The sequence below is a fragment of the Drosophila subpulchrella genome, chromosome 3R, assembly GCF_014743375.2.
Source record: "Drosophila subpulchrella strain 33 F10 #4 breed RU33 chromosome 3R, RU_Dsub_v1.1 Primary Assembly, whole genome shotgun sequence".
Classification (NCBI taxonomy): Eukaryota; Metazoa; Arthropoda; class Insecta; order Diptera; family Drosophilidae; genus Drosophila; species Drosophila subpulchrella.
The window spans coordinates 7,009,852-7,033,247 of record NC_050609.1 but is presented as its reverse complement, the minus strand read 5'-3'; the positions used below and the strand labels follow the sequence as shown (position 1 = coordinate 7,033,247).

Here is a 23,396-nt window from a genome sequence, read left to right as displayed (position 1 = left end):
ATATCATAAAAAAATATCGATTCTTTTGATATTTTAAATGTTCAGCAAAATTTGAAAAATGGTGTCATGTTGCTGTACATTTGGGTCTTTTATAAAAAATAATAAGAAAATAATAGCCAATCCCTCAAACTCAAGCTCCCACAACATCATTAAGTTCCTAAAAAGTTCAAAAACAATGCACAAAATATAAATAAACATCAATGTAAATGCAATTAGAATCTAAGGATCCCATAAATAGTATAATCTTGTAAATATGTATATAATCTCACAGTAAACCCACAACTTAAGCCCCGAGCCAAAGGCCTAAGCTGCTATGGCTCCAAGAAAAAAAACCACTGTTAGCGCTTAGTTGAATACTATTTGTTAGCATTAGATAAATAAATAAAGTAACAAAATTATTAAGGATATGGCACAGCCCATTGTTTTCAATTTTATTTATAAAGATACTGATTACATACATTTGAACTTATTCTTTTTAATTATAATTCATGAAAATTTGTACTTGTTTTTAATTATAAATTCATGAAATTACACACGTTTGTACTTGTTTTTAATTAATTTGCAAACAAATCTGTTTTTAATGATTTAAGAAAAACTCGTTCGGTTACATGCTGGTCTGTCATACGACTACGGGAGTCACAAACAACACACTTTATGACAGAAGCCAACCGTTCCGATGAAACCGAACTACCAGGCGTGATCAGGCAACTTAATGCCACCTTCGCTAGCATGGGCATAGTCGATTTTTGTGAGTTCCAGAAATCCAAAGGATTTGTCTCCCAACTACAAAATGGCATACTAAAGAAAAGCTGCATTTCCTTTCTTTCGGAACTCTGGACTACAGAGTCTCGGAGCTCTATGGTCCTGTTGTGCAGATCTAGAAAAGATTCCTGTATGCCTAAAGCGACCATGTCCTGTTCTCCGCGATTCTTGGGGGGGGAAATTGAACTTGTTCTTCGATTTGGGGTTCAAACTTATTATTGCGAGAGAAATACAGTACAAATTATAAAACAAAAATTATCCATCCCAATTTTTAGGTAAACAAAGTGGTTATATTTGAAAAGTCAACCATATGCATATCCATATCCAAGGGGGGGGGAAATTTCCCTATTTCCCCCCCCCGTGGATCCGCCACTGGAGGAAGGCAGTATTTCTGATTGCTTTTTTTCAACCATCTGCTTTATGATTTCATCAGTGACATTTTTTACGTGAAGAGGCATATCGAAATACATTTTTTTAAATCGAGGATCAAGCATTGTGGCTTTCATGAGTATGTTATTCTGCAGCAAGCAACTCAATCGCTTTTGTGATATTTGTAGAAGGGTATCTTTTGTTAAAATGCCCACAGCGGTAACCATATTAGCTTCTTTTAATTTTGTATTAATCATAGAAATCATAGGAGTCACTAAGCTGACGGTCACGTAAGAATCGCCGCTCACATTATCAGTGGCTTCTTTAAAAGGTTGGAGAACATGGCAAAAATCGCGACAAATATTAAGCTCCTCCACTGAGAGCATTTCTGGTGAGTTGCCTGAATTAAACAAATTGTTTTTTGAGAAGTAGCATTTGATTCTGTATAAAAATCTTCTGACGCACTCATTTTCACATACGCTCTCACTTCTATGGTCTTTGGTGAGAGTGTATGTGAAAATGAGTTGGGAGACAAATCCTTTGGATTTCTGGATCTCACAAAAATCGACTATGCCCATGCTGGCGAAGGTGGCATTAAGTTGCCTGATCACGCCTGGTAGTTCGGTTTCATCGGAACGGTTGGCTTCTGCCATAAAGTGTGTTGTTTGTGACTCCCGTAGTCGTATGACAGACCAGCATGTAACCGAACGAGTTTTTCTTAAATCATTAAAAACAGATTTGTTTGCAAATTAATTAAAAACAAGTACAAACTTGTGTAATTTCATGAATTTATAATTAAAAACAAGTACAAATTTTCATGAATTATAATTAAAAAGAATAAGTTCAAATGTATGTAATCAGTATCTTTATAAATAAAATTGAAAACAATGGGCTGTGCCATATCCTTAATAATTTTGTTACTTTATTTATTTATCTAATGCTAACAAATAGTATTCAACTAAGCGCTAACAGTGGTTTTTTTTTTGGAGCCATAGCAGCTTAGGATTTTGGCTCGGGGCTTAAGTTGTGGGTTTACTGTGAGATTATATACATATTTACAAGATTATACTATTTATGGGATCCTTAGATTCTAATTGCATTTACATTGATGTTTATTTATATTTTGTGCATTGTTTTTGAACTTTTTAGGAACTTAATGATGTTGTGGGAGCTTGAGTTTGAGGGATTAGCTATTATTTTCTTATTATTTTTTATAAAAGACCCAAATGTACAGCAACATGACACCATTTTTCAAATTTTGCTGAACATTTAAAATATCAAAAGAATCGATATATCGATATTTTTTTATGATATTTTTTTTTTCAAAATCCAACAACCCTACGGCATATATGTACATGTAAGGGTTGCTTGGCAAAAATTAGCCCGCCTGTGTACATTTTCTTACTCCTAGTTACGCATCTTGTTATTCTATGGTCTTTGGTGGAACCAAAGCATATTTGATATGTTTTGTTGAAGAAATTTCCCTGAAAACTGAAAAAATTTTTTCACTTTTAGCTACTTTTAAAGGCTTTCTTATACCCGTTATTCGTAGAGTAAAAGGGTATACTAGATTCGTCGGAAAGTATGTAACAGGCAGAAGGAAGCGTTTCCGACCCCATAAAGTATATATATTCCTGATCAGGATCACTAGCCGAGTCGATCTAGCCATGTCCGTCTGTCCGTCTGTCCGGATGAACGCTGAGATCTCGGAAACTATGACAGCTAGGCTATTGAGATTTGGCGTGCAGATTCCTGAGCTTCTACGCAGCGCAAGTTTGTTTCAGTAGAGTGCCACGCCCACTGTGGCTCCTACAGTTTTGATGCTAAAATAAAACTGAAATGTATTGTTCTCATCAATACCTATCGATTGATAAAAAAAAGTTTGCCACGCCCACTTTTACGCCCACAAACCGCCCACAAGCTGAGTAACGGGTATCTGATAGTCGAGGTACTCGACTATAGCGTTCTTCCTTGTTTTCTTTTGTTTTTACTTTTTTTGGCTGAAAAACACCTTTTTTCTCAACAAAAGTTGGAGGTACTGTTTGACACTCAGCTCTGCCGGCGTCGCTTTCTGCTTTACGTGATTTGTATATGGAATCCAATTGTGGATCTGCAGGGTATGGACACACCCAAAAAAAATCGTCATCAATATGCCATTATTTGTGTCAATGCGATACTATTGAGTGTCAAAAAATCTCTGATACGAAGAACATCTAATTGACACTATTTTGGTGTCATTTTGATATTTTCGAAAATATCAATTTAACACTTTTTAATGTCAAAAGGACACTACGCTTTGGCATTTTTTAGTAAGAATATGTGGTCACATTGACACTATTTCGCAGTATTTTGATACTCATTCGGGGTAAAAAAAGACCAACTTGATACGATTTTAGTATCAATATGACCCGAATTAATTGTTGATTTCACACCCAAAAAAAGACCAATAAATTCTTTTTCATTTTTCTTTAGTACAAATTTGTTTTTTTATTGAAGTTATATGTGTATTTTCAATCTTATAATTTTTGCGGCCGTCGACCAGGTGTAAATACGTGAATAGGCGGGCCATCTGCATAGAAACGTTGTCCTCCATAGTGAACTTAAATGAGAAAAAAAATATTACATTCAAAAATTGCAAGCGATGTCACCGTCATTGCTTACATGCTTACATACATATATATGTGCAGTGTGTATCTATGAATTGTAGATCGCTTTAACGAAGAGATACACATTCCTGCGTAAATAAGTATGTATGTAACCGCAAACTACATTACATATTACATATTAAATTATTAGGAATGTACTTACCTGATTCAATAAACACTAGCACCTTGCACTGAAATATTTGTCGTCTTTTACGCAATGACGAGCTCACAATGATTTATCGATAACTGCGCTTGCTTGCACGATAGGCGCAGTTCGAATTTCGAAAACAGAAATACAATTATTGGTATCTACGAGACCCTGGATTTGGTCAAAATGACACTAATTAGGATCAAAAAAGATTTTTCATACAATGTAGTATACTTTTGACACTCATTTAGGATCAAATTGATCCCAAAAATTTGATCCGAGGTGTAGTGTCATTTTCACCCACACTTATCAAATTGACACTCGAAGATTTTTTTTTGGGTGTATAAATTCGCAACCGTCTAGCACAGCAGGGTCAGTATTTAATTCGCTCTTTAACTCGACGGTTGTGATTCCTTGCCGCGGAATATAAATTGAATCTCGATCTCTCGGCAAAAATATTACGATCTAATATTTCAAGTGTCACAGTACGCACATCTTTAAAACCAAAACATATTTGTAGACTTGAACATTTAGAAGTGAGTGATACAAAGTAAAAGAAAAAGCTGAAAGTAATATAGATTTTATCGTATTCGGTGGGTGAAAATAAAAGTCTATCCATATCAATCAATCTATCTATATAAGTGATCAAATCTTTTCTCACCTGTGTATTCTCCTCCTCAACATTTTGATATAATTGTCACTGCATGGACTGGAATATTAATCAGCCCAACTCATCATAAAAAGCTGAAAGTAATATAGATTTTATCTTATTCGGTGGGTGAAAATAAAAGTCTATCCATATCAATCTATCTATCTATATAAGTGATCAAATCTTTTCTCACCTGTGTATTCTCCTCCTCAACATTTTGATATAATGGTCACTGCATGGACTGGAATATTAATCAGCGCAACTCATCATAAATCAATCATCATAAGTCAACCGATGCTCAAAATTTTAAATTACTGGTGTGTTTATTTGATTGTTGCCGATCAGTTTTATCATTTTTCTTTTGCAAAAAATAATCAATTTATTCTGAATGATTAAAAACAGTCCGGCTTTTAATTGCAGTTTGATCTCAAGCTCTGAATGCTGAAAATGAATCTTGGACTTAATGTGTGCAGTCTGCTTGCTTTTTTTCTGATACTTTCCACCGTTTCTGGTAAATATCGAATAAATTTATGTACCTACAAATAACTTTGAAAAAACTAATAAATCTATTTTAATATTACTTAAGAAACATTTATAAAATTATTTTAAGAGAAACCACAAAACTTTTAAATTGATTAATTAACGGTAAATATTACACTAAATTTACTTACAAAAAAGGATTCAAGGTAAAAACCTTTTTTAGTACGAAATATTAATTCAAATCTCCATCAGGGTTTAATAGTTGTCAACGCGATGAAAAGTGCGTAAGACTATACCTGTGCCCCCACATGTACCACTTCGCCTATGACGAACGAATGGCCCACATACAGTGCGGAACCGATAGGACGGCCAATGCGGAAGACCAGAGAATCTACGTTTGCTGCCCGGAGCCAGGTAATGTCCTGCCAGATCATAAAACCTGTGGACGGAGGCCTGGCACTCCTCGAATTTTCGGGGGAGTAAAGGCTCAACCCAACGAGTTTCCATGGATGGCCTTGCTTCTGGACAGTAAAGGCAAAGCCGCATGTGGTGGCTCCCTGATCAACAATCGCTATGTTGTGACTGCCGCACATTGCGTGAGCAGGGTGAAGATAGATTCCGTTCGGCTGGGGGAGCACGACACATCCTCCGACCCCGACATCATCAGGCCTAAAAATGAGAGACCAAGGTGGGCTGCTCCGCACTTGGAAATAGAAGTGGAGAACATTGTCGTACATAGGGATTTCCAGCACACGCCTCTGCGAAACGACATTGCCCTAATACGACTTAAATTGCCAGTACGGTAAGTTGCGATTTCCTCAGTATAGGTATTATAATTTTACCAATCCACGATTTTTCCCATCAGCTACACCGAAGAAATTAGACCTATTTGTGTTCTGGGCAGTCACATCTCCTTGATAAACGCGACACATCACCCCAAATTCGAAATAGCCGGCTGGGGCATTACTGAAACTAACAATAACAGTAATGTCTTGTTGAAGGCCACCATCAAGCAGGTGGAGAATAAGTGTTTTAAAGAGCATAGATACCTGAATGAGACCCAAATATGTGCGGGTGGTCAGAAGGGCAAGGACACCTGTTTTGGAGACTCCGGCGGTCCACTGATGGGCACTATGATACATTATATACGTTATAGAGAAGAGCTCGTGTATCTAGCTGGAATCACATCTCACGGAGATAATAAGTGCGGACAAGCTGGTGTCTATACGAAAATGGAATCCTTTATCTATTGGGTTCTATACTTTTTAAGAGCTTGAACATCTTTTCACTTAGCCGATCGTACTTATATGGAATTATATATTTATATCTCGCTCTTATTTAAAAAAACATAAATTTTTTAAACTGTATTGTTCAAAAGTCACAACATTGTTAATAATAAAGGTACGGAGAGAAAGCTAAACTTTGACTGATGTTTATATTCAAATTGATTCTACATGCACAGAAAAAAACTGTATGTTAAACTTGACCAATATTATAAGTAAACAAGGAAGAACGCTATAGTCGAGTACCTCGACTATTAGATACCCGTTACTCAGCTAAAGGGACCAAAGGGAAATGGAGATATGCAAGCAGCAAAGCGAGATTGAAATGCGCCACCTATCGGCGGTAGACAGATTTAAGCGTTATGGGCGTTAGAGTGGGCGTGGCAAAGTTTTTTTTAAGTCAATCGATAGGTATTGACGAGACCAATACAGTTCAGTTCAAATTTTGTATCTATAGACATGCTATAGCATGAAAGTTGTGGGCGCCACAGGCTTGGGCGGTTTGTGGGCGTTAGAGTGGGCGTGGCATATTTGCGTAACACACTTGCGCTGCGCCCAAGGCTACGGAATCAAATCTGAGATTCCAATTCTCTATCCTTGATAGTTTCCGAGATATCCACGTTCATATTTACGATTTTTTGAAGTTTGTGGGCGTAAAAGTGGGCGTGGCAAAATTTTTTTTGAGTCAATCGATAGGTATTGATGAGAACAATACATTTCAGTTAAAATTTTTATTCTAGCATCAAAACTGTAGGAGCCACTGTTTTGGGCGGTTTGTGGGCGTTAGAGTGGGCGTGGCACTCTACTGAAACAAACTTGCGCTGCGTAAGAAGCTCAGGAATCTGCACGCCAGATCTCAATAGCCTAGCTCTCATAGTTTCCGAGATCTCAGCGTTCATCCGGACAGACAGACGGACAGACGGACATGGCTAGTGATCCTGATCAAGAATATATATACTTTATGGGGTCGGAAACGCTTCCTTCTGCCTGTTACATACTTTCCGACGAATCTAGTATACCCTTTTACTCTACGAGTAACGGGTATAATAAATGAACAACAACATTAAATAGTAACAAAAGCATCAATAAAATAATATTAAATATATTTAATAGTTCCTAATCTTTTACTACAGTTACATAACAGTCTGCATTCGTCAATATTAGGCATAACTTTTTTTGTGCGCGAAAAGTGCTTCCAGAGTTACCTTGAAATTTTGTTGGAAATGACTAATCAACCAACAACACCTTGCCATCAAAGCTACTTGATATGCGCATGATATGACCAGACAAAAATTGCATTTTTATTTTTACGTCATAGTCAGTTATGATATCATTTTGGGGGTATATAAATATGGCAATATGGCAAGGTTATACCCAAATTTGGCACATTTATGTGAGTGATGAAATTTAACATTGTCGCGATTTGAGGGTGGGGAGTGATCAAGTACAAGCAGCCTTGATTGAAAACAATTTCATGGTTACCATATGAGTACGTCCGTGCTGAAAAAGTTATCATATAGCATATAATTAGAACCCAATTTAAATTTGCAATATAAGTATATTGATTTATGAATTATTCGACCTTAAATCATGCGTTTTATTTGAAATTAGAAATCTGGCAAATACTTATAGTTTACAATTTCTTACGAAACCTTTATCTTCAAATTTCTTTTAAAAAAGGTCTGACATTGTTTAAAATTGTTAAGAATCTTTTAACAAGAAATTAAAAACCCTTTTAATTTTAACTGTCAGTACTAGTGTTTTCAGGTCTGGATTGTGGGGAGCGGAAATGAGGAGGTTTCCTCTTCTCAATTAACATAATTTCCATAGAAAATCTTTAAACTAATATTAAAAAAAGTTTGCCTTCCAAATCAAAAGTTCCCCCAACTTTTTTTCTATGGGTGCGCAAGAAGTATGCTTTAAATAGTAATGTTTTCTCTGAATTCGCTTCGGAAATACAGCCAGACCGGAAATAAATTCAAATGTTCTTCGCTTTGTTTGAATTCGCCCCTTTGTACGCAAACATTTTTCTATAACCAAATGGGTTTGAGTAAGCGCTAGATTTATATCAAAGTTCTGAACCATTTGTGTGAGATACATTAAGTAGAACAACATGGCAATACATGCCTCTCCGTACTGTCGTCCCCCTTCCAATATCTTGCGTGTAAAATACACAGCTCGTTAGCGCCATCTAGTGTTGTCGAGGAAATACCGATACCGGTAAATCTACATATCGATTGCTGTTATTCGATTTGTGTGTATACTCGATACCGATAGCTACTCAGTATCAGGAGGCATATCGCCTGTAAATGTTTATCATCTAGCAGTGTCTATCGTCTATCGAAACTGTTCACAACAACACAACATCGCGTCGCGAAGAAAAAGAAAAAAAAGAGATTAAACCAAATATTAAAGTGTAGATACATCCTCGTTGTTTTTAATTTCCATGGCGCTGCCTTTAATGATCCGTGCCCAAGTGAATATCTGAGTGCACACCTACATGTATGGCCAAGTGAAAAAACGCAGCGAGTTGCGATGAGCAGCTCCGAAAAATGGCAGCAGAGGCAGCAGCAGCAGCGTTGTGCAAGTGAATTAATGTCGAATTGCGCACAATTATTGTTGTTTTTATTAGTGGTAGTATGTGCAGTTGCTTGTGGCGGCGCGAAAAGTTCGCAAAGTTCGCTGATTTTGCGGACAGGAGGTGGCAATCGCTCGGAGTAACGGTGTACAGGAAGGCGAAGAGAAAAACAAACTGAAAAGCAGAGCAAACAAATAGAAACGGTGAAAAACGCAACAGAGTGAACTGCTTTCCAGTGCTGCCGCCCCCCTTTTAACCTCCCCCCCTGGAAATCACCCCAAACAAAACAAAAAAAAGAAAATCAAATTACGTGGCAAGTGGTCAGACGAGAACAACAACAAACAAGAAAACCTGCTGCTGCTGCAAGTTTTTTTTTGGGCTTACTGTACGTGCTAAGAACGCCCCCCATTCCGCAAGGCCCCCTACCACCACCCAACCACCCACCACCCAAATAAAGGACTATACCAATCCGTCGAAATGTCGTCACTCAAGGTCGCCGTGAGGGTTCGACCCTTTAACTCCCGGTAAGTCCAGATATTCTATAGCTATTTATAGTCACAGTAGCGGTCAAAATAATGACAGCGTAAGAAAGACACAGCAAAATCAATAAAATAGATAAGAACCAGATCTTAAATCAAGGTTTATGATCTCAAACTAAGAACTTGAACTCCAAAATAAAGGTTTCTTTAATATTTACCTTTAAACATCACAAAAATAACATTTTTACCAATATTCTTTACGAAAAATACATCAAAGAAGCTCTCTAAACGTGTTTGATCACAAGTTTGTTCATAATTTTTATAATATTAATATTAATATTTACTTGCTTTATTGAATAGTACATGTTAAAACCTATTACAATCCCAAAGTAAACACACTTTGAATAGGAGACACATACATAGCTAGAGTTGTTCCTATGACCTCAGTTATAAGTAAGAGAATGTTTGTTCCGCCCCCGTGATAAGGCGTATAAAGTTTAAAACGCCCCTCAATGAACATATGGAATTTTTTTGCGCATTTGACTAGCCCTACAGAATGGAAACAAATCTCAGGAAATTCCACAATTTCGGTTAACAAATTTGTGTACCAAGAAAACCCCTCGAAATGAAAACATAAAAAGTACTAGGTCTAGCCGAATGTGCCTACTTAAAACCACATTAAACCTTTTTTTTTTTTACCAACCTTCTCTACGATCGTTAACCATTTTAGTTGCTGTATTTTGTATTTTTTTGGGTCTTTATGTTGTCTATCTGGCGAAGAGGTCATTGCTTTTGGCACAGTTACTTGCGCAAAAAGCCGAATCGAAACAAAGCCAGGAGAAAAATAAAGACAAACGCACAGAGAGGTTGGCAGAACCGCCAGACAAAGAAAGATATGCCCCGTAATGATGTCATTCATCTCGGGGTTCGATATGAAAATCACATGAACCTATACAAAACGAGCTTTCTGGGCCCTGGGCTTACGGCTTGCCGTGTGTTAATTGTGCATGAAATAAAACAACATCATCAACGGGCAAATGCTGTAATTATAATAGCAAAAAACTAGAGCTAAACTCCCCGCCGAGTTGTGACATCATCGTTTTGGCTCAGACTTATGCAAAGCAGCTACTTATTAAGACAGGGAAGACTCGATACAGTAAACACATGATTTCCAATGCTTAAAAATGCACTAACTGCATATATATTCCTAATCTATGATCACATAAGATCTTTTAAACATAATAGAGATTACATGAGGTTCTTCAGGAAACATATATTAAAGTACTTTTTTAGTAAACCACTACAAGTTTCGGCTTTTGCATTGGCTATGTCTAGACTCTAATCTTACACACATTACATAAGATTAAGAGGATATGCTTATAACATTTTATACAATTAATCATTGGTCTTATAACTTTTTTAACAACCTTCTTTGCCTAGAGCTTTCACTGTAAATATTTTTGCCCAGCTTGTTTGGCCTCCGGACGGAAATTTTTAGCACATATTTCCACGGCTCCTCAGTGGACATGCAAGACTGACTGCCCGTAGTAGCCTCCATGCGAAAACAAAAGCAGAAATCTACTGTAATTACGATACTTATACGTTATATGCACAGCTCCCAAAAAAAAAAAAGGAAAAACAATATTTTGATTTTGGCACGAAACTGGCCGAACAAGTTCCATATCTCATCGCTACTTGTGAGTCAGACAGGCGAAATTTGTTGGTGTCCCGCATAAATGTTTAATTGAGGAATGAATCAGCACTAAAAAGAATTTTCCGCTGCAGGGAGTAAAGTTGGTTAAATGGGGCGATTGCTCTGCAAACATAGCCGCTATTTTTGCCCGTAATCTCCATCTGGATGTCTGCTCTCTCATCGGGCCAAAGATTAAAGAATTAAAGCCACTCAAACGCAATGAGCACTGAGCCGACTTGAGTGCAGCATTCATACATATGTAGCAAAGTGGAGCGTAGTAGTCATGGAGAAGAGGGGAATGACCTAAAATTGTCGCTCGAAATGGGACATGACACTACTGTTGTCATAAAATATGTATAGGGTCGAATCGCAAAAGAAATACCCTTGACTAGTTTAAAATAGGTTTACTTTATCTGAAAGTACCTAAATATGCAAGAGTTTTTCATAAAAAAAGTAGTTAAAAGAAAGTTGCCCTTATAAATTTACATTCAAGAACAAAATGTTGGGAACTCCAAAATAAAGGTCCAAACGTTTTTTTTTGTTACTTGCAAGCAACAATGTTTAGAAACTAATTGTTCTTCACAATCTCACGAATTTCTAATAACAGGTTTATTATAGTGCTAAAAACAGCCAGTAAATACAATTCTAATAACAATCATGTGATCTTTTTCTGTATATCTCAGTCGAGAAGTTATGACCCGTATAATCGAGTTTATAGGGACTTAGTGTAGCCACTTTTACCCTGAATTGGGTGCTATCAGGGGTCTTCTGTTTACTTAGATGCGCTTTCGTGTGTTTTCTTTCCATTTGGAGTCTATTTCCGCGTGTGGGTGCCCCTATGAACTCCAGTCAACCGGTTCGGTTCCATCTTTAAACGAATGTTCTATGCCCAGACGCTAGTTTTTCCATCTCTTTTATTTGCGCCGCTTTTCTTTTTGATGTTGCAATCAAGTCTTTCGCTTTATTATTCCCTCCAAACCGGATTTTCTTTTTTTAATTCGTAGCTAGTTCAACGTCGCCTGATCACAGGGCAAACATGTCAATTGGATTGCATGGGGCAGTCTATTTCTCTTCTAATTCCATTCGTTTTCCCCGTGTAAACGCCCCCTGAGTTTTCGCCATTTGTTTCGGGTCATGCAAAAATCTTTAATAGGAATATTTATGAGCAAGCTGTGCGGTCTATTTATATTCCAACACGAAAGGCCCTGAGGGGCGAAACTTCGGAGGTGTTTGGGAGAAAAAGCAAACAGTATTTATTATATAAAACTTTAACAATAGGCTTGCTCGCTTGTCAGCCAGAGCCCCATTATTTGCGACAACCACTGACAACTTTCATGGACAAGTAATAAATATAAATGTCATTTGCACTTCCCTTTATTGCAGTGAGCTCGACATGGACGCCCAGCTCATCATGGAGATGGAGAACAAGAAGACGCGTCTTCTGAAGCCTCGTCTACAGTCCATTCGTGATGCCGGCCGGGACAATCATCATGACTTCACATTCGACTATTCCTACTGGTCATTCGATGCGGAGGATCCGCACTTTGCCACCCAGGAGCAGGTGTACAGCGATCTGGGCAACGACGTCGTCGATTGCGCCTACGAAGGTGAGCCAAGGTCCATGGGGTCACGCCATTCGATTACACAATTGTGACGCATTAACCCCCAGCTAATTGAGCGACCGTTGGTCTATGGGCTTTCCTTTTGGGGTCGTCACCCACATGAGAAATGCATAGAAAATGTTTAAGGAGACCCATTGAAAATTGTGTTTATATTTTCCATAACACATTGATAAAGTATCCTAAAGAATTCGCGAAATTAGAAAGAGAAGAAAGGGAAAAGCTTTAAAAATATGAGAAGTTGAACTATTTTATGGACTCCTTACACCTTTTTTAATGACTTAGCCTATCCATCCAAAATTATTATTTTTTAAGGAAATAAATTTTTAAGTTTTTTTTAATTTTAAGATTTTAGCAGGTTTTTCCTGTGTACTTTTCCATTAGCCCCACACCGAGAGCGTGTTTCTTTCATTCTGTTTTCTTGCACTCACGGTTTTGTTTACATTTTCCCTGTGCGTCTGCTTATTGGCTTTGATATTGGGTTTTCCCTCTCGTTGCCCAAATTTTCTGCTTTGTAAACAACATTGCGGCTCTAAAAATAAAAACTGCACGTATACTAAAAAAGCCCACACAACTTGCCTCGCTCTGCTGGCGACTAATTATAAATGAATTTAAGTTTGTATGCAAGTAGGTGCAGTTAGCAATAATCATGTGAATTTCCTGCTACTGGATGGCTGACCGCCGATCCAGAGATTTCCAGAATGGCGAGAAATTTCGAGATGACAGCTCATATCTTGATATATATTTTTAGCAATGGTTCTCAGCGTTTCATCAATTTTACTGCCTGGTGTTTTAACAAGATAATAAGAGTACTTAAAGCTCAATTAGTAGACTAAAAATAATAATAACATGTTAGGTAATCATAACACTAGGACATTATTTGGATGATTTTATAAGGATTGACTTGACTACCAGTTTTAACTACCATTTAATCATTTAATACGATTTTTAAAATCCTAAATTTAATTTATTTTAATTATCTAGGGTATGTAATGCTTCGTCTAGCTTTAAAGTGGGCTTTATGGGATTTTATTGCAAAAGCTAAGCAGGAAAGTAAGTCAAACAAAACTTTCGCCCACAACTCAAGATGCCAAGCGAAATGGAACAGCTGTTTTTCGCTCGGCGTTGTTTTGGCACGCTTTCAATATCAAATTACGACAAGCCAAGATTGGCAAAGTGGCAGCGGGAATGCGAGTACGAATGCGAATGCGAATGACAAACGGCTAACATGCATTCGCTATGCAGATAAACAAAGACACTGCAAAACGATCCATAAACAATGAGTGCAGTGGCGTCCCACTGGCTGGCTGGCTATTTGAGTTTAAACTCTGGAAATGTGCAAGTGCACAGAAGAAAATTTTAGAATTTTAAATTTTAAAATTAGATGTTCAGATACTTTTCTTGAATCAAGTCTAAATAAAATAATAACTCAAATGAATCATTGGAAATAATAGAGTGTTAAATAACTATTAATAAAAAAGGCATATAATTATAGTACGTATATCTAATTTTTTAACAATAAAAAAAGGAGGAGGAATTCATGTTTGGAACGCCTAAAAAGCTATTTAAAAATCTATAAAAATATAAAACCTACATATAAACTCATAAATGACTAGTTTGAGTATACAGATTTCTTTCTGTGTGGCCCACTAAACGTCGGACAAATTTTCCTAAGCTGTGAGCATTGTTGGTAATTGTTTTTGCACCACCTGTGCGGTCTCGAGTGACGTCGAATGCCAGAGCAAATCTTATCTCACACCTGTCGACCATCGAGATTGTCCAACGAGCTGCTGAAACGTTTGAGTCGCCCATCCTCCAATCCCCACTTGGTGTAATTCGAGCTGAAGGCACTGGATCCGATGGCTTTAATTTCTGCTGGCTAGGCGCCAACGATGATGTCGCAATTTGTTGGCGCTAGTCAGAGATTCAGATAGGTCATCTTTTGAGTCATCACATCTATAGAATACACTTGCGTTTGCTTTTTATCTGACTGGCAAAAAAGTCGCTTATCGACTTCCCCTTTTTAACGGGGTAAGTGTAAGTGCAAATATTTGGAATCTCCGGCAGTAAAGACCACTTCAAACTGATAACCATTTAAGTGCAGCTATAAAATATATCAATGAATGGCAAATATCAATATTTAACAAAGTAGTTTAACTTACAGAGCAGAAGTTTATTTGAATATAATTGGTAAAAAACATGTTTTCTAAGTGCTTTTCTTTTTTTAATAAGTTATACAAATTATTAACTGGACATTTAATTGACTATTAAAAACCATTCGGCATTTAGGCACTTCAATTTGTGCTTTAGACATACAAAGTCTATTTATTTAACCCCTTGTATGGTGGCAAGCTTCCCCAATTTGGATTTTTTTTATTTCCACTCTAAATGCTATGATGTGTCACCGGTGATGGTGCATTCTCATTACCCAGTCACGAAATGCTTGCCTCACTTTTGGGAGGTTCAGCAATTGCAGCACCCTTCGTGACTGGCAATTACCTTTGAGTAGCATGATGCGCTTGAGCGGCAACCGCCCAACATTCACTTGGCTTTTGTTCTCAAACCATTAATAAAATGACTTTAAAATAACTAGTTTACTTAATTAATGAGAATTTCTGTGGTTTTTCCATCTTCTCAGGATACAATGCGTGTGTTTTTGCCTACGGACAGACGGGCTCCGGAAAGACCTTCACCATGATGGGTACTCAAAATAATCCTGGCCTGATACCGCGCATCTGCGAGGAGCTGTTTGCGCGCATGCGTGTGGGTCAGGAGTCGGGCACTGGGTATAGGACACACGCCAGCTATCTGGAGATATACAATGAGAGGGTCAAGGATCTCCTGGCGGCACAGAGCACTGGACATGGTCTCAGGGTTCGGGAGCATCGTAGCCTGGGTCCCTATGTGGAGAATCTGTCACAGCATGCCGTCTCCGATTTCGATGAGATTCAGGTGAGTTTTTAGCCTTCTGGGCATCTGAGAATTTGGTACTAACTTTTAGGAATTACTTGCAGGAATGCATCGCCCGGGGAAATGCGCAACGCACCACGGCCAGCACCAACATGAACGATACGAGCAGCCGCAGTCACGCCATCTTCACGATCACATTTGTGCAGGCGGTTTTCATGAATGACATGCCAAGCGAGACAGTCTCGAAGATCCATTTGGTCGATTTGGCAGGCAGGTGCGTAAGCGTAAACGCAAGCGGAGCATGAAGCACTGCTCTAGAAAGTAAAATCACACTAGGGAAAAATTATATATCTCGAAAAAAAAAAATACCAATCCAGAAACACAGTTTTAAACAATTGTATTTTTGGGAAATAGACTTTATATAAAAATCACTTCAATTTTTATAGTTGCTCATTAAATTATTGAGGTTTAAGCATCATCAAGCTTGCTTTTTATAAATATAAACTTAACAAATTCAAATAACATGATAAATATTTTTTTTATTTTACAATTTGTTAAAATTAACAGAAAACAATATCAAATTTGTTTAGTATTTATAGAAACCTTGGTTTTCTAAATTGTTAAGAGCCAACACCCCGATTCATTTTTATTTATCCCCCCTTTTGTTTCTTTCAGTGAGCGCGCCAATGCAACGGGGGCAACAGGTCAGCGCTTGAAGGAGGGCGCCCACATTAACAAATCGCTGGTGACTCTGGGTAGCGTGATCTCGGCTCTGGCGGAACAGACGAGTGGCGCCCACAACAGCAGTAGCTCCGCACTGGCAACCACCCCAAATGGGGCCAGTAAGCGAGTGCTCTACATTCCCTACCGTGACTCTATCCTCACGTGGCTGCTCAAGGACAGTTTGGGCGGCAACAGCAAGACAATCATGATTGCAGCCCTTTCGCCGGCGGATTGTAACTACAGTGAAACCCTCAGCACGCTGCGGTACGCCAATCGGGCGAAGAACATCATCAACAAGCCGACGGTGAACGAGGATACCAATGTAAAGTTGATCCGCGAGCTGAGAGAGGAGATCAACAAGCTCAAGTCCATGTTGTCGGGGGATATTGTAAGTAGCTACTAGCTATCATGTCAGATTATTCCTACTTGAAAAGTACAAATTGAAAACCTTTACTTTAGCACTCGCTGCAGCCATCGCTCAAGGTACTGGCCGATCTCCAAAAGAAGGAAGCTCAAGAGAAAGTACTCACCGAGGAGTGGACGGAGAAGTGGAAGGTGGCCCAGTCCATTTTGCAGGAGCAAAAGAGTCTGGGTCTGCGCAAGTCGGGCGTGGGCGTGGTTCTTGACTCAGAGATGCCGCATCTAATTGGCATCCACAACGACGTGACCACCGGAGTGACCCTCTACAGCCTGAAGGAGGGCGAGACGCGAATTGGCAGTGAGGATGCGGATGTGGCGCAGGACATCGAGTTGGCCGGTGATGGCATACGGGCGCAGCATTGCAGCATTGTTTTAAAGGGCGGAGTGGTTACGCTGCATCCCTGGCCTCTGGCCCAATGCTGGGTGAACGCCCACCTAATTGATGAACCCAAGCAGATCTCGCAGGGCGATATCATATTGCTGGGGCGAACCAACATCTTTCGCTTTAACAATCCCGCCGAGGCTGCCAAGCTTAGGAAGGATTTGAGTCGCTCGCAGCTAGACATGTCCAGGCTGTCGCTCATCACCTCCTCCAAGGAAAACCTGCTCACCTGCAGCATATACTCGGATGAGGATGGGGCATCGCCTTATAAGCGTCCGGAGCGGCAGTATTATCCTCAGCGACCTATGTCGCGAGACGATCCCGAAATGCAGGACGAGAATCGTAAGATTCTAGACACTATAGAAAATGCCTTAAAGCAGCTCAATGTGGTAAGTGTTTAGAGTAACACAAAAACGTATTATTGTATTAAAAAATCCCATTCTACTTATTTAGGAACGCGTCCAGATGCACGACCAATACAAGACCAAAGTGCGCAAGCTGACCGAAGAGCTTATTCGCTTGGAGCAGGAGGAAATTGACGGCTTGCAGGTGTTGAATTGCCGGGAACAGGAACTTATCGCCCGCAAGGACATGCTGTTGTGGGAGAAGAACAATGAGAAGGTTCAGGTGCGTCTATCTGATCCCATGATTGCATGTCATAATTAATTGTTCTTGAAAATGGATGGATTGATCATTGTGCTTGTTACATTGCCTGTTCTCCTTTATTGTTTTTCTTGTTTTGGCTTTATGTTCCTTACGATTTTCTGTTCGTTCCATTTTCGTTTTAGATCGACATTGTGTGTAGACAAATTTCAGCGTTTCAGACGCAGCTCGACTCTAAGAAACGAGATTTCTCTGAGTATGTAGCGAAAGAATTGCAGGAACTGCAAGATTGTGGCAAACTGGACGAGGTTTGTTCGTTTGTTTAGAAATTATTTTGCCTAGAGATTAGATTAGATGATAATTCATATTTATGAAATGTAATGTTTAACAAACGCATTTCTATATCCACAGATGGGGATGAAAATCGAAGAGGGCACTCCTCTGAACGATGAACTGCTATTGCAGGTGTCGGATTCTTTGGATTTGTTTGCAGCACAGTTTATTAAAGACACTGTGCGGAGAAATGTAAGCACAATTATTAAGTATATAAAAAATGCTTTTGCTAAAATTGTTTAAACTATTTAAGAACGAGGAAATCCGCAAATTGGACGAACAAATAGCTGAAAAAGAGAGAATACTCAATGCCAGCACTACTAAAATTGCCAAGGTCGATGAGACCATGCTGGAGATCCAGGCCCAGCTGGAGCGTCTGCGTCTGGAACGAGCCGAAAGTGAGGCTGAGTCTCAGGCAATGCGCACCAGGAAGCAGAACATGAAGCTACAGTTGGCCAACAAGTCCATGTCCACCTCGACCAGCACAAACGAGGCTGACGATGTGTCCAAGTCGGACACGTACGAAACCTGTGATACCTTCCACACCGCCCAGTCCAACTTATCGCTCGTCTCATCGCCCACCATTACGGAGGGCCAACAGTCGCCGCTTAGCAATTGTTCCTGCGATGCAGAGGACGAGGCGGAGGACACGCGCAAGGATGACCTTTCTGGCAGCAGCGAGGAGACCTCACGCACCTGTACCGCCGGTCCCAGCAGTGGGAGTGGAAGTGGCAGCGTGGGGATAGGAGGTTCCGGCTCAGCACCTAGTGGCACACCCAGCTCACAGGCTATTATGAGCGACAGCGGTGTCTGCCTCGACAGTCGTAATCAGGCTCTCCTCCAGAATGGCCACCTCAACAACTACAAGCAAGGAGTGCGAACCAGCGACGAGGATACCGGCTCCTGTTCCTCTTGCGAACTGGGTCGACACTCGGATTCGGCACGTCCTTACTGTCCGCTGCATTCACTGCGGCGCAAAATCGCTGCTCAAAAGGCTCTGATCATGAAGAACCTCGAAACGGACTTGAACAAGGCACAGTTGGATGAACATATTGCAGACCTGCAGGATCTGCAGAGACGCTACATTCAAATGGAGCAGGAGATGCTGCAATCGGTGCACGATTTGGAGGCACATGCTCAGTGCTGCGCCGACGAGCGGTCCGGCATGGAGCGACAATACGAGCTGGCCAGTTCCATCATGCGCTCGAGTGTCATGAGTCCCACCAGCATGGAGGAGTCCACTTCGCAGATTTACTCACCTAGCATGACAAGATCCTGTCCGTCGATGCGCGAGTTTCGTAAGTATTTTTTTTATACAATATTTTCAGATTAGCATTTGCAAACCAGATTCCTGTTCATGTATATCATTAATTTTCAATTTTTCTTTAGCCGAGGGCGAACATTTTATTACCATCCCGAGTTTTGTGATGCGGGGCGCCGGCAAGCAAACGCACTACGAATACGAGGTTCGCATCGCTCTACCCGATGGCAAGTTGAACATTCTGCGGCGATACAGTCGCTTCCGGGAGCTGCATCTGTGCATGAAGCACTGCTACGGAGCCAAGGTAGAGAACATGGTGAAAAATAACTTTTTCCATTTAACTTATTGATTATTTCCAAGCAGATATCTGCCCTTCCCTTTCCCCGGCGGGAGCTCTTCGCCTCGAACAGCGAGCCTGTGGCGAAACATCGTCGCCGTCTGCTAGAACTATATTTGCGACGCCTATTCGTCGTATGCTCGAAGATTCCGCAGTGTCCCATCTACGAGGGACCCGGGGGAACGGGCCTCACACGATCCTCCCTCGTCCAGCTGTCGTCTTTTTTCAAGAAGGGCCTGTTCGAGAACGGCAAGCACGGGACGGGATAATAGTTAACCTACTGCTGAATTATCTCCTGCCTACAGTGTGTCTTTTTATTTACTTGTACTACCTGTTAAGCTATATGAACGACAACATGGACCTGTTTTGATTAGCTAGCCGAAACTACTATCTAGGTTTATTAGCTGTAAGCCCCGTAGCAATGTAAGACCACCAGTGTCCTTTCTCACACCCGAGCATATGTGCGACATTTTTATACCCATTGTTATTCACTGAACCGGAGCTTTATATTGAAATCACTGTAAAATGTAACTGCCAGTGGCGATGTTGCAATCTCTGTTTTGTACAACACCAAGTGCAAATATGTATTCTATCTATTATCTTCGTGTTGGAGGTTTGTTTAGATGGTTTGTTGGTGTTTGCGGCCAGTTTTAATTAGTTAATTATTTCTCTTTACTAGTTAAATATACGCCTAGGTGTACAACTTCCAAAAAGTTATTCCAGTTATTTAGTCTGTGATTACCAACTGAAGTTATTGAACAGAATCCAAGCAAATGAGCGTAACTGAACATTTCACGAGCGAGTAATAGTAATCCAACTGACAACTCCGTAGTCTACAATCTCTTAGCCGTAAGCTAATTGTACAAATCGAACACTGATGAGTTTAGGTGGGCAGATGTTTAGCAGTAGGTATTAGGTACACTAGCCACTAAGTTCTAGCTCTTAACCGACGAGTCGCAATTATACTAAACTAATTATGAGTACAATTCCCGAAAATGAATCAACATGAAATGTTCAATGTATAAAGCATAGAGTAAGTTTACTTATAGCAATCTGCTAGTTGATTTTGAATGGTGAAATTGGTCGATCGTTGGATCGATGGCAATAAGTGAAACAATAATAACCTAGATGTAGTGAAACCTGATGGTTCCGCCCACTCAAACGGATGTCCCTCAGGGGCAGGCCAATACCGATTTGACAACAGAGTGGTTGCTGTCCTAAAAAAAAATAAATACGTAAATATTAACAAATTAGTGAAGAACTGTTATTTATTTATTAATGGGCAGTAGTGAAACTTTTTTGAAACCACCACTGTAACTTATGTAAAATTCGTAAATTATACATGGTGTATCTTGACATGACTTGTTTACTACATGTATTCTACTTCCGTTGATGGAGGATATGCGGTTGAGGAATTTTGAGGGAAAGGCTAAAGAAAATCTTTGTTATGGATAAGTTTTAAAAATATATTTTAAATATAATTTGCGTTGTTAATATCCAATAACTTTAATATCTTTGAATTTTAAATTGCTTTGTCGCTAGATGTCGCTGTTACAATATGACAATGTTAAATTGTACTGTGTAATTTATTTTTCTTCGTGAAATATATTAAAATAATATTATTATTATAAATAATAATATTATTATTAACCGTTAAATGCCTTCAATTCGCTGATATTAGCAGTTTCCATGTATTTTGATTGAGCGAAAACATGCATTTTGAATTGTATCAGAATAATGATATATCCGAATATAGTGACCACCATCTGAAAATACAAAGGTAGTTGAGTATCAAATTTCAAATGTGAGAACATTTCGGTTTTACCCCTCCGAAGTACTTGAGATTGATGTCGAATAATCCGCCACAGGTAAAACGGAGCTTAAGGTGTTGCATTTGCAGGGAGTATTCCCTAAGACCCATTTTTAACATTTGATAGTCTTCCGTAGCAGGCAAGCAATAAATTTGGTGAAGAATTCGTGGGATGCTATTGTACTAACAGAGTTTTGTAATTAGGAACTACAATTATTAGATATAATTGAGCAGCCATGCCTACCGCTTGGATGCATAATTCGCTGTAAGAGCAGGCCAGAAAAATATTGATCGATAGTAAAAGCGTAACACCGATGCGCACTACATATATGAAAGAAAGTGTTAAGTTAATTTAAATGAGTTTTGATATAAGGCTCACTATATTGACAGCAATCGTTCGGATTTACGGATTTTATAAGAGCCCAATTGACAACGTGCGGGATGGTAAGTCCGTTGTAGACGAACAGCAGAGTCATGGACAAGGTGAAATATTCGCCAATCTCACCCACCAAACTCCAGATTCGTCCAACCAGCAACTGATTTCTCTTCAAGGTCACACACATCTCTTGAATCCTGGTACTGCAATTACAGTCCTCTAACTCTATAACGATCTGTTGGAGGATATGGCGCAACTGCAGAATTAGCTCAAAGATCAGCAAAACAAACACGCAATACTCTGCACTTTTGAGTTGAGTCATTATCAAGACGAGCTCAGTGAGTACTTTATTTGTCCAGTGAAGGAAGGGACCAAGTCCCACAAGCGTAAAGCGTGGTGTAAGCCCTACGAGCAGAACTATCCACAGTCCCACGAAAATAGCTATTCGGTATCGAAAACTCCACCAGTGCACTCGTACAGTGAAACCCGGCAAAGAATTATTTATATCCTTCTCCAGATCAGCAATATCCTCGTAGATTCGAGCCAGGCGGCGAAAGTTGAAGAGCATGTTTAGTTGGTTGCAAATAGCCATGGCTACCACAAGAACCTTCTGCGTCCTTCCCATAACTCTGCTAAAATCATCCGCTCGGAAAAGATCTACTTCCTGGTGTAGGGCCACAATGTTGGCATAACACTCATAGATAATCACCAGAAGAATTGCAAGTAAATAGCAGGTGTATCCAGCTATCAAGTAGCCTCTACGTCGCTTGAGCAATGTCCTGGTAAAAAATACAGGCGGAGGTGTGAGACCCAATATGGAAAGAACCTGAAGATAAGGACGAGCTGTGGTCAGCAGACGACTGCGATTAACTTCCATGACCGTCGAGGTGTTAAAAGGCACTGCTAAAAGTCAAAGCTTGGTAGTTAATAGTTTAGCAAACCCTTTTTCTTTAATTAGTTTATTGAGATGATCAAACTAAGTTAAATTAAGTTAAGAACTTTCCATTAGATGTTAAGTGGGTCACAAGAACTTTCATTAAACTGAAAAAAATCTTTGTTTTGGTATTATGCAAAGTCCTGGTAAAAACACGGATGGAGGTGCTAGACCGAATATTGATAAAACCTGAAGATAAGGTCGAACTGTGGTCAGCAGACGACTGCGATGGGCTTCCGTGTCCGGCGAGAAGTAAGAAGACACTGGCAAAAATGCGTGACCCTACGAGTTATTATCTCGGTAAACACTTTTAGTAATTAGTTTGATAAAATCCCTTTGGATATCAATAAAATTAGTTTCCTTTTAAATGTCTTAAAAATACAAAGCCTAAATATTTGATTTTATCAAAAATAAAACCCATACAAGAATGTTATAAAAAAAATCACAAGCTATTATTTCTCCAAAAGGAACAGGGAGGTTGTAGAAATCAACATAAATGGGTTTATTAATCTAAAATTTTACACGTATTGTATCTTTCCTATTTTCTGTTTAACAGGCCTCTGACAGATTTTTAAAAAAATTATTATTTCCCACTGACTAAA

General features: G+C 39.4%; 3 protein-coding genes across 7 annotated transcripts; 2 read left to right on the top strand and 1 right to left on the bottom strand.

Moving 5' to 3' along the window:
- Positions 1 to 4,315: 4,315 nt before the first annotated feature.
- Positions 4,316 to 6,473, top strand: LOC119552456 (spaetzle-processing enzyme-like). 4 transcript variants are annotated; one of them, XM_037862080.1, is made up of 6 exons: positions 4,316 to 4,517; positions 4,650 to 4,698; positions 4,831 to 4,890; positions 4,994 to 5,084; positions 5,306 to 5,855; positions 5,919 to 6,473. In XM_037862080.1, exons 4-6 carry the CDS (start codon positions 5,012 to 5,014, stop codon positions 6,328 to 6,330), a joined length of 1,035 nt encoding a protein of 344 aa, XP_037718008.1. In that variant the 5' UTR covers positions 4,316 to 4,517; positions 4,650 to 4,698; positions 4,831 to 4,890; positions 4,994 to 5,011; the 3' UTR covers positions 6,331 to 6,473. The 4 variants fall into 4 exon arrangements, with proteins under 4 accessions (XP_037718008.1, XP_037718009.1, XP_037718016.1 ...); XM_037862081.1 differs by lacking the exon at positions 4,831 to 4,890; XM_037862088.1 differs by lacking the exons at positions 4,650 to 4,698; positions 4,831 to 4,890 and having other exon boundaries at positions 4,316 to 4,460.
- Positions 6,474 to 8,660: 2,187 nt separating this feature from the next.
- Positions 8,661 to 20,927, top strand: LOC119549143 (kinesin-like protein Klp98A). 2 transcript variants are annotated; one of them, XM_037856924.1, is made up of 12 exons: positions 8,661 to 9,438; positions 12,470 to 12,693; positions 15,344 to 15,657; positions 15,720 to 15,889; positions 16,291 to 16,726; positions 16,798 to 17,529; positions 17,594 to 17,767; positions 17,929 to 18,051; positions 18,155 to 18,268; positions 18,330 to 19,374; positions 19,466 to 19,641; positions 19,701 to 20,927. In XM_037856924.1, the coding sequence occupies exons 1-12, from the start codon at positions 9,392 to 9,394 to the stop codon at positions 19,941 to 19,943; spliced, it is 3,798 nt and encodes a 1,265-aa protein (XP_037712852.1). In that variant the 5' UTR covers positions 8,661 to 9,391; the 3' UTR covers positions 19,944 to 20,927. The 2 variants fall into 2 exon arrangements, with proteins under 2 accessions (XP_037712852.1, XP_037712861.1); XM_037856933.1 differs by lacking the exon at positions 17,929 to 18,051.
- Positions 20,928 to 21,166: 239 nt separating this feature from the next.
- On the bottom strand, positions 21,167 to 23,098 carry LOC119549155 (putative gustatory receptor 98d). Its single transcript, XM_037856945.1, has 4 exons — positions 21,864 to 23,098; positions 21,729 to 21,805; positions 21,500 to 21,667; positions 21,167 to 21,440 (listed from the first exon to the last, which is right to left on the bottom strand). The coding sequence occupies exons 1-4, from the start codon at positions 22,735 to 22,737 to the stop codon at positions 21,321 to 21,323; spliced, it is 1,239 nt and encodes a 412-aa protein (XP_037712873.1). The 5' UTR covers positions 22,738 to 23,098; the 3' UTR covers positions 21,167 to 21,320.
- Positions 23,099 to 23,396: the final 298 nt, after the last annotated feature.

Excerpts from the sequence above, each read along its gene's own strand:
- LOC119552456 (XM_037862088.1), top strand. The coding sequence starts at position 5,012 with ATGCTGAAAATGAATCTTGGACTTAATGTGTGCAGTCTGCTTGCTTTT. Across the intron at positions 5,085-5,305 it reads GATACTTTCCACCGTTTCTG|GGTTTAATAGTTGTCAACGC; the intron begins GTAAATATCGAA and ends AATCTCCATCAG. Across the intron at positions 5,856-5,918 it reads CGACTTAAATTGCCAGTACG|CTACACCGAAGAAATTAGAC; the intron begins GTAAGTTGCGAT and ends TTTTCCCATCAG.
- LOC119549143 (XM_037856924.1), top strand. The coding sequence starts at position 9,392 with ATGTCGTCACTCAAGGTCGCCGTGAGGGTTCGACCCTTTAACTCCCG. Across the intron at positions 17,530-17,593 it reads CCTTAAAGCAGCTCAATGTG|GAACGCGTCCAGATGCACGA; the intron begins GTAAGTGTTTAG and ends CTACTTATTTAG. Across the intron at positions 17,768-17,928 it reads AGAACAATGAGAAGGTTCAG|ATCGACATTGTGTGTAGACA; the intron begins GTGCGTCTATCT and ends TTTTCGTTTTAG.
- LOC119549155 (XM_037856945.1), bottom strand. The coding sequence starts at position 22,737 with ATGGAAGTTAATCGCAGTCGTCTGCTGACCACAGCTCGTCCTTATCTT. Across the intron at positions 21,668-21,728 it reads GCGAATTATGCATCCAAGCG|TACAATAGCATCCCACGAAT; the intron begins GTAGGCATGGCT and ends AAACTCTGTTAG. Across the intron at positions 21,441-21,499 it reads ATCTCAAGTACTTCGGAGGG|ATGGTGGTCACTATATTCGG; the intron begins GTAAAACCGAAA and ends TTGTATTTTCAG.